The 11,255-nt window shown below is 29.0% G+C and overlaps 1 protein-coding gene across 1 annotated transcript; it reads left to right on the plus strand.

The window, feature by feature from the left end:
* Positions 1-4,287: 4,287 nt before the first annotated feature.
* LOC106670655 (repressor of RNA polymerase III transcription MAF1 homolog) lies at positions 4,288-10,890 on the plus strand. Its single transcript, XM_014401173.2, has 6 exons — positions 4,288-5,218; positions 9,147-9,296; positions 9,360-9,516; positions 9,751-9,875; positions 9,943-10,062; positions 10,140-10,890. Exons 1-6 carry the CDS (start codon positions 5,136-5,138, stop codon positions 10,207-10,209), a joined length of 705 nt encoding a protein of 234 aa, XP_014256659.1. The 5' UTR covers positions 4,288-5,135; the 3' UTR covers positions 10,210-10,890.
* Positions 10,891-11,255: the final 365 nt, after the last annotated feature.

Genomic DNA, 11,255 nt, shown 5'->3' on the forward strand with positions numbered 1-11,255 from the left:
TCCTACTGATATCATCGCGTGTTTCTTCATCCATTTTCGGAAATTCACTGGTATACAAAAGAATAGCACATTGGGCCTAATATGCTACCCTGCGGCACTCCTTCATTTTTTATTTTTACTTATGAATATTGGTCTTCTTGTTTGACTCGAAAATGTCTGTCAGTTAGGTAGTAATTGATAATATGTACACATTGCTTGGGTAACATCCCTTTTAGTTTACTGATGAGCCTTTCGTGCCAGACCTTGACAAAAGCCTGTGAGATATTAAGGAAGATGGCAAAACAAATTTGTTTTTCTTCGAGTGATATTTCTAGTACGGTGAATCGGTGAATTTGTTCTATTGTTGAATGTCTTATTCGGAATCCAAATTGGTTGTCAGGGATGATTTTACTGTTTTCTTCGATGGTTTTTTTTTCTTTCTAGTAATACCTTTTCGAAAAGCTTGCAGATTGGATTCTTAATGAAGAACTAGACTAAAAAGTTTTCCTTTTATGGAATTATTTAACATAAAAAAATCCCTATGAAATTATTATTTCCACTTCACAATGATGTTTCTGATCAGAAATTTTGATTGTGCATTCAACGTTTTGTTAAGATTTTTTTTAAGTCGAATTAGCTTCAACAGGAATACCACAGTGCAAAATAAAATAATATTTTTATATAAGCTGCTGCATTTGACATTGGACGTGTTGGAAAGACAGGCAAGTACCAGACAGGTACGGGTACAAAAGCGAGCTGTTTCCCAACAAAATTACGAAATTGATCTGGCTACTTAATGAAATAGAAATTCAAAATTTGATAGTAAAATGCAATCTCCTTCCAAACTAACTCTTCGTGTAAGTAAAATAAAAATTAAATCAAATTTATTACAGTTGTTTAAAACTTAAACTGCCGAAAAAATTCAACTTGCAATTAAAAAACAATAAATTCATTGTTGTTCCAGGTCTTATTTAACAAAATATTCATTTAGTTAACAAAATTGTTTCATGTTATTTTGAACAAATACAATGTGTGGAGTGTATAACAGGATTGCAGACCCTGGGAAAAAGAAAGGACGCGATTTCCATTCCAATAAAATTGCGAAACTGGGTTGTTGGGAACCTGAAATGAATTGGAATCCTTCAGCCAAGAAAAAAATCCAAATGTTAGTGATTTTTTACCTGAGGGTTTGTTTGTTTCAATGAATTTCCAGTATTTCAGGCCGCCCATTATCAGTAACCATCAAACACGTTGTTAATTATTAATTAAAAAAGGTATATAAATTTATTGACTCTGCCAAAATCGTGTCTTTTTAAACTACTAATGTTGTATTTTTCATTTAACCAAAAATCTCATACATTTCGACCATTATTCTGGGCACGAACAAAATATTTTAAAACAACAACTTTGGTTATTTTATTTTTATTTTATTTTTGTTTTTCAATTCATTTATACATTTTAACACGCCTTTCGTCTTTGACTTCAGATGTCAGTCTGTTAATTATTAATAAAAATTAGCATTAGTCTAATGAACTGTTTAACCGCGTATTGCTCATTCATAGTACAGACAAAATTAATGATTTAACTCAAATATTGCTTTAAAAAATTTTTATAAAAAAATTGAAAAAAAAATTTAGATATATAGCTAGTGAATTTTTACGATATATACCAATATGACAGACCAAAATGATCGGTAATATATTTTTTAATGAAAGATTAATGTTGATTTATTTTTTTGAATAATTTATTTAAAGAGTTATTAAATATTAATAATAATTGATATTAATATAATGGATTGTAATGAAATTTGTTTTACTCATTCAAATTGCAGATATCAAACATGTACCTAAAATGTTTATTTAAAAAAAAATCTATCGGCGATATATTTTCAATGATTAAAAATAAATATAAATCATTTTCGTACTTTAATCTGTTCTGAACAGAATAGTTAGCTGGCAAAGTGTGGTTTTATTAAACATTAATAATTTTATTTGAGGGTTTTGCGTTTAATGAATTTATTTTATACAGGATTGGACCCCAAGTGTTAATTATTAATAACAATTAATTTTTCACTCTTATTTTTCGGATGTTGACTTTTTATATTTCTTGGGTTTCTTTTCGGGAACTAGACAACCATCAAATTCATTTTCATTTTATTGATGCACCCGAAATCGTTATCAATAAAAAGAAAATGAGTTTGATGGCTGTCTAGTTCCTGACCTGAAAAGAAACCCAAAAAAATTTTTCGCCCTTTAATCCACCATGAACAAATTATTTAGCTGACAATTTGTTGTTTAATACAAAAAATTAATAATTTTATTGGAGGGTTTTTGCTTAAATGAATTTATTTATAGTGACAATAAACCAAAAGTCGTTCATTGTTAATAACAATTATGTTTTTGTTGTTTTAATCTACCATGAACAAAATATTTAGTTGACAAATTGTTGTTTTATTAAAAAATAATAATGTTCATAAGAGGGTTTTGTTTCAATGAATTTATTTACACTGACAATAAAACAAAAGTCGTTCATTATTAATAACATTTTTTTTTTAATCTGCCATGAACAAAATATTTAGCTGCCAAGTTGTTGTTTTATTAAAAATTAATAATATTTTTTAGAGGGTCTTTTTCGTTTAAATGAATTTATTTATATAGAGATCGGACCCCAAGTAGTTAATTCTTAATAATAATTAATTTTTCGCTAAATGAATTATTTTATACAGGCAACACCACGTTGTTAGTTACTAATAACAAATAATTTTTCGTTCTTTAATCTGCCACAAACAAATATATTAACCGACAAAATTTTGTTTTATTAAAAATTAATAATGTTTGTTAGAATGTGTTTTTTGTTTAAATGAATTTATTTATACTGGCAACTGACCCAAAGTCAGTAGAACAAATAATTTTTCACTCTTCTTTTGGTTGTTGACGTTTGATATTTCTCGGGTTTCTTTTCAGGAACTAGACAACCACCAAACTAATTTTCTTTTTATTAATGCCCCCGAAATCGATATAAATAAAAGGAAAATGAGTTTGATGTCTGTCTAGTTCCTGAAAAGAAATCCAAAACATTTTTCGTTCTTTAATCTACCATGAACAAAATATTTTGCTGGCAAATTGTTGTTTTATAAAACGAAAGTAATAATTTTATTGGAGGGTTTTTTTGTTTAAATGAATTTTTTTATACTGGCATCGGACTTCTAGTTGTTAATTACTAATAACAATTAATTTTCCGTTCTTTAATCTCCATTGAACAACGTATATAGTTGACAAATTGTTGTTTTATTAAAAATTAATACTGTTTATTCGAGGGTGTTTTGTTTAAATGAATTTATTTATACTGACAATAAACCAAAAGTTATTATTAATAAACTTTTTTTTAAATCTGCCAGGAACAAAATATTTAGTTGACCAGTTGTTCTTTTATTAAAAATTAATTAAATTTATTACGGAGTGTTTTTGTTTCAATTAATTTATTTATACTGACAATAAACCAAAAGTCGTTCATTATTAATAACAATTTTTTTAAATTTATTTATTTTATTTTATTTTTATTTTTTTTTAATCTGGCATGAACAAAATATTTAGCTAGCAAGTTGTTGTTTTATTAAAAGTTAATTATGTTTATTACGGAGTGTTTTTGTTTCAATTAATTTATTTATACTGAAAATAAATCAAAAGTCGTTCATTATTAATAACATTTTTTTTAAATCTGCCATGAACAAAATATTTACCCAACAAATTGTTGTTTTATGAAAAATTACTAATGTTGATAAGAGGTTTTTTTTGTTTCAATGAATTTATACTGACAACAGACCTAATAAATAACAATTAATTTATCAATCTTTAATCTTCCACGAACAAATATATTAACCGACAAATTGTTGTTTTATTAAAAATCAATAATGTTTATTAGAGGTTTTTTTGTTGGTATGTGTTCGAATTCGAGTACTGTACTGTAAGCCCTTTGTCCGTAACAATAGGACGCCAGATTGTTTATTTTCCATTGGCTAGACACAGGCTTAACAAAAAAGACTAGCCTCTCTCAAACAACCGGCGCTGGGGACCCTGGAGCGAGGCTAGCTTCGCACCTGGGTGATACAAAACACTACCAACCAAACGTCGAATGTCGACTTAGTTGATTGCGCCTACTTTTGACATGATTCAATGTTTTTCGACATGATAAACGTTAAGTTGGTAATTAAAAGATGATATTTTGGTTTTGATAAGTTTGTTTTTTGATAAACAAACGGTAAAATCGAATAGTTTGTTTTTTAAGTTTGAATATCACGTTGGCCGCACTGCCGAAGGCGGCCATTATACATCCCAAACGAATGATCTGTCAAAAATCGTACACAGTGATCTGACGTTATTTCAAAACAGTCGCCCTTTCTTTCTACCAGTGTCCAGTGGCCCTCAGTAATTATGAAACTGTCCGAAAAACATTCTTGAGAAGAACACAGTGCGGAAGACGGAAAATTGACTCATTTTTCTAGAAGTGCTTTACAGTGGAAGAAAATCGAGCGAGCTAGACAAAAAGAGAAGTCGGATTTGTTTGTAAACAAGAGGATTTTAACACTGCGTTCGGCTTTAAGTACCAGTGCCGTGGTTTAACACCCTTTTTAACTATTATTTTCCCAAATCCTTCTCAATCTTTAAATTGACCTGTTTTAAGTCTCGTCCTACAAAGTTGATTTTTTATTTTCGTTTGGTTTTCACGTCCTACGTCGACACCAGTGCTGTGATGTGCTCCAAGTTCTTCTCGTTCCAGGAGAAAATTTGTCATACCAGCCCAGGCGTAACACTACTACATTCGAGACGAAAAGGCATATTTCTACATCCAAAGATAATGTTCAGGAACTTTTGTGCAGACGGACCGTCCGATTTTATACCAAGTTCGATTTTTTATTGAAAAAAACAAAATATATATTTACAAAAGAAACACAAATTGTTATTTAAAAGACAAGAAGACAAAAGTTAAACAAAAACAACAAGAGTACATAACCGAAAGATTTGTTTTAAACAAAAAAAACCATTGTTATCTCTTATTGAAAACAAAGTGTATTGTTTTTGTTATAAAAAAACACATATATAATTATTTTTTCGTTTTTAAATTTTACTTTAGTATATTCTATTAATTCATAAATAAAAATGAAGTTGTTGGAAAGTTCGAGGTTCGAAGCTCTTAACAGTGCTCTCAGTTTCGATTCGGGCGACAGCAAAATTGTTGGCAGGTAAATATCTCTCACCTTGTAAACCGATAAAAATGTTCAAATTTAAACAAACTACAATTACCATTTCAAGGGCAAGCTATTTATGTTCAAAATGAAAACCACAGCATTAATGTTCCTAGCTTGTCACTTCCCTCCTATTTATCTGTTTGACAATGATAATTAGGTCTAAAATAACAATATTGCCTTCCCCACTCATACAACAAAATCGTTTATTTAATTAATAGTTGACACTATTATTTTCAAAGTTAATACTCCCCCCCGTTATTGTTCTTAGCTTGCCACTTCTGTTATTTTTATATGTTTGACAGTAAGGTTGGACTAAAATAACTGTATATCGCCCCCCTCCACTTACACATTAAATAAATCATTTATTTAATTAATAATTAACCCTATTATCCTCATAGTTAAAACCCCACCATTAATTCTTTTAGCTTTATCCCTTTACCCATTTGATAATGATAAGTTTAGTCTAAAATAACAATATATTCTCCCACACACATACACATAAAAAAATCATTAATTAAATTAATAATTAACACTATTCATTATTATGTTCAAATCTATTATATTTAGTGGTCTATTGACCAAATTACTTCTTTCAATTAACTAATCTTTTTTATGTAAGGTTTTGATTAAAATGAAAAAGTGTCACGAGTGGGATTTGAACAAGCCAAAAGTCGTGGGTTCGAATCCCGCTCATGACACTAACTTTGTTAATTAACCAAAACCTTACATAAAAACATTAATTATGTTCAACGTTAAAAACCGCACGATTAATGTTCTTAGCTTTATGTTTCCCTCCTATATATTTATACCCATTTGATAATGATAAGTTTGGTCCAAAATAGCAATATATCACCCCCCCCACACACACACACATAAAATAATAATTAACTATATTCATTATTATGTTCAAAGATTGACACTTCCGTCTTATTTATCCATATGACAATGATAAGTTTGGTTTAGAACATAATAATGAATAGAACAGTATTGTCCTATACACACAAAAATCGCTTATTCAATTAATAATTGACACTACTATGGTAAACAACATAATTTCTGGAAATCTATTCATTAATTTGGTCACTTTTAAAATAGAATCCCTGTATTCAAAAGTTGCTTTTAAAATATTACCCCCTCACACATACACACATTTTAAAAAAATCATTGATTTAATTAATATGTTTGTTCTAAAATAACAATATTGCCCTTCCCACTCACACAAAAAATCATTTCATATCATCATATCACAATATTTTTGAAGTTTACATCCCACCATTAATGCGCTTAGCTTCATACATCCTTCATTTGTATCTGTTTGACATTGATAAATTTGGTCCAAAATAACAATAACGCCCCCACATTAAAAATAAAAATTATGTAATTATTATTATCAATACAAGCTCAATATAAAAACCCCAACATTAATGTTCTTAGCTTGTTGCTTCCCTACTATTTATCCATATAACTATGATAAATTTAGTTTAGAATAACAGTATTGTCCCATACAAAGCCAAATCGCTTATTTAATTAATAATTAATTCTATTATGTTAAACAATATAATTGAAATCAGGTAATCAATTTTGGACACTTTTGAAGCATCTTGTTCAAAAGTTGTTCAATGTTGTTTTCTTTCCTTGAGTCAAAACATTCTTTTAATTTATTTAATTATATCTTAACTTTTTTGTGCTTATTGCTTTATGTATATTTTATATTCATCTACTTTTTAACAGAAATTTTGGACATTTTCTGATTATTGTTATTATTACCACCTGTTCAGTTATTCATGATTTGCTAGGTGGGTTATAAAAATATCTGTCATTCAGTGTGTAAACATACTTAAATTTCAATGTGATGATATGATATTTAAGTTTACAGAGATATGTGTAGAATAACCGAAATGGAGATATAACTTGTCGAGATGTGTAAAATTGAGTTTAAAAGTTTTCTCTACTTGTTCATTTACACAGTCTTGCTAGTCCTAAAGACATACAGGAATTATTTTTTTCAGTGAATTAGCAATTGAAATATATGGCATAAAACTAAATGGTGGGTATAGGTAAAAAAATAAATAACCAACATTCTAGATTTGAAATACTTTTACCACCAAATTAAGTTAAAATTATTTAAAAAATAAAATGTATATGCATTCTGATTTACATAATGTTCATTCAAGTAGAGTGGCGAAGTACTTGTCTCTATCGCCCATTATATCAATTGAGTCATTTTTTTTCCATTAGTTTGTTCCATTGTTTTTTCCCCCCAATTTAACTGCTAAGTACAATTACACAAAATTCCTGTACTTTTTTTTCTTCACAAACCAAATTATCATCTTTTTTTATACACATGGACTTAAAAAAAAATTAGATAGTACCGACTTTGTCATTTAGTTAATTATTTAATTGTAATAGTAAGAACTTAAAGGAAAAAACCACCTTTAACTTAAAATATTTGAGTCGTTATTTATTATTTTTGATAAATGCTTTGATTAATTGATGGGCCTCAGCCGAAACAGTTAAGGTGTTCATCACTGTAATTCAAAGGTCCTGGGTTCGAATCCAGCGGCCCTGCATTAACCCGACATACTTACAAATGGGCCTTTTTTCACCAACACCCCAAGGGTTTATGATCCTGCTGTTGTGCACTAATTACGAATATTTTAAATTATTCAATTGTAAGGCAAAACAATGGCATAATTAATTATGTAATACATACTATTATATATGCAATTACATAATATGTACAACAGCTCTGTATTGTATTATTATGAAATATCTTCTTGAGAAAGATTAATTGTATTATCTATGTATCAAAAGGAATAATTAATTTTGCTTTAATTGTAAAACATTGCCCTCAAAAAGATTTTTAAAAAATTTAATTTAATCTATGTTCAAGTTGATTAATTATTTTTTCTCTCATAAACAACCATTTTTCTCTTCTTTTTAAAACTGGGATTAAAAAGTATTAAAACTGGGCTTCCTACTTGATAAATTCAACTATTATTATTCAACTATTACAAGATAATAATTCAATTATTTTTAATTCTTTTTATACATTTATTTTCATCCAAATAAAAAGAACTTTAATTCTCTTAACTAATAATTAACATTTTTAAATTATTAACTTGTATTACAAAATAATTGTCTTTTCTTTAATGTGGCTGCTGCGAAAAGTGGGTTAAGTTTAAAATCATAACTTTCAGGGAATCACGTTTAAGGTTCAAATATTTTTCCACAAAATTGAGTGACAAAAAAAATTTCCTTGTACTTCACTCAATTTTCTTAATTTGTGACTTGACTGACAACCCAGTTTTAATTTGATCCTTGCTGGGTTGATCTGTCAAGCAGGTTTCGGCATTTCGCCATCTTCAGTGAATCAGTAAAAAGACCAGACAGTCAAAATAACACACAAGACACCACTGAAGATGGTGAAATGCCGAAACACATCTGACCAACCCGAGCATGCAGAACGAGAAGATCCGTAAGGGTGCAAACCAGCAAGACACAGGATGAAATCTCACGATTTAACCCACTTTGTACTGAAACCACAGATATGTAATTTGTTTCAATTTTCAAACATGTAACCCATGTACTTTGCCAAACATATGAGTGAAAATAATTAGTTAAAAAAATGACCTTTCTTGAGTCAAATAGTTAACCATCGACTAGTTCACCAATTATAAGAAAATGAATTAGTTTTTGTTTGGAAATGATAAATGGTGAAGTATGTTGTTCAATCTTTATAAAAAGATTAGTTTTGTTTTTCTACTAAATTATTGTTTAAGTTTAACAAATTGCCATTTAACATTCATTAATTCTTCATAATAAGTACTTAAAGATAAAATGATTAATATCAATAAAAATAATGTACGTACGGAATAGTACGTTCATTTTCTTACATTATTAACCGTCTTTACTTTTACAGGATTGAAAGTTATTCGTGCAAAATGGCCGGAAATGACAAACAGTTTTACAAGAGGTTCAACTCTGAACAGGGGGTAAATCCTAATGATCTCCAAGCTTTATCTCCGCCCCAAACCGGCCTAGGGATCTCACCAGGGCAGAGTTACTACAGGTGGGTATTTGTTTATCAATCTTCTGTTTATAAATAAATAAAAAATGTTTCTGTAAATTTTAGCCGTAGTATATCTGGTGATGAAGATGGTCCTTTGTGCGATACGATCAGCAGGAAGACGCTTTTTTATTTGATTGCAACTCTCAATGCAGCATTCCAGCCTGATTATGATTTCTCAACAGCGAAAAGTCATGAGTTCAGCAAGGAACCTAGTCTTCAAGTGAGTTTTGTAAATGTCGTTTATCGAAGCTATACGATTTTTATTTATTTTTTAAATCAATTGTAGGTTTAGTTTATTGTCCAATAAAACAATTATTAACCTTTTTATGGTCTTTTTTTCATAATTGAAATTTTTTGTAAATAATTTTTATCGTGTGTGGGATTTCTAACATGTAGTTTTTTTTTTATTTAAGTAGAATTAAATGATCCCAACCTTAAAATTATTCTCTTACAGTGGGTTATGAATACTGTGGATAGCAATTTAAGCGCAACAGTTGGAGAGCAGTACAGATCTTTGCGTACCAACGTTTGGGCCGCAATTCAAGACGAGATCTCAATGTCTGATTGTGACATTTACAGGTATGATCCGTTATGGAGAGGTTTTAACTTTAAAAATTATTCCTCTAAAACATCTGAATCGGTTTAGCTATAATCCAGATTTGACGTCAGACCCATTCAGCGAAGACGGCTGCCTTTGGTCGTTCAACTATTTTTTCTACAATAAGAAGATGAAGAGGATTGTGTTTTTCTCATGCAGGGCTATCAAGTATGTTGACAAGAGGCTTGCACATGGTTACAGCGTTATTGGTATATTTACAATTTATAAAAACGTTACATTTTTAGCCCGATCTACTTATTGGATTCTGGGATCGGCAGTGATTTCACAATGGACGAGGATGATGACACTTACTAATGGATATATGAATATAAATGTTAATAAGAATTTTCATAGTTTAAAATAATCCTTTTTAAAAAAAACTTTTATCGCAAACTTTTTAGATGTAACTCTTCTAATGTAGATATATACACGTATATATTTTTATTGTTGAACTAATGTGTAAAAAATTAACCTTTCAGAAAAATTTATTGTGTTTATTTTTTCTTGTGGACAAGTTCTTTCAACTTTGTCTTTTCGATAGATAAAACAAGTCAGTGCAAGTTAACTAAATAAGAGTTAGTTATTTTTATTTAGCATATATTAAACTTAACTCAAAGTCATTAAGATATATTATTTTAGTATTTATTTATATTTTTTTAAAAACTTATTTTGTGTTGAAAATATTCAATTGATTAAAAAAAATTTACTAAAAGAATTTAAGTGTTCTTTAGGGCACATGCTATTATTTTAGATTTTTCTCTCCTTAGACTTTTAGTTGATGTGAGTGTGTATTGCTATTTAGCTTTAATTTTCCTTTCTAGATCTCAGGTGAGAGATGATCAAATCAGTCAAAACATTTGTTTAAATATTGCTGATTTTACACCAGTATTTTTGAGTAATTTTATCTATTTGACTTTATTGTATAGTGGATTTAAAAAATACAAATCACCCTGTTTGTAACTTACGAGGCGTTTAGTAAATATAAATTTGAGTTTAGTATTTTTTTTTCTTCCACATCCCCAAGACTGCTAAAAGAATTTGATAATTTTTTTTTTATTGCTAATGTGTAGTTTGGTAATAACGATCATTTTGATCTGTCTTTGATAATAACTAAACAGCAGGTCGATCGCCCTGCAGACCTAAAGAGGAAATGTCATGATTATTACATTTTTTTTTTTTTAATCTTTGGACTATCTTAATGGATTACAATAAATTAAAGTAAATAGGCCATTTTGGTTTACATTTAGATTATGGGTTCATTCCAACCAAACAGTTTTGGATTAGTGTGTGAACTGGATCACAATGACTTACTAGTGAATGATCAGGAATTGTGGCATGTTAGTACAAAACTGGACATTTTG

The sequence above is a fragment of the Cimex lectularius genome, unplaced genomic scaffold (genome assembly GCF_000648675.2).
Source record: "Cimex lectularius strain Harlan isolate CLEC.00 unplaced genomic scaffold, Clec_2.1 scaffold58, whole genome shotgun sequence".
Lineage (NCBI taxonomy): Eukaryota > Metazoa > Arthropoda > Insecta > Hemiptera > Cimicidae > Cimex > Cimex lectularius.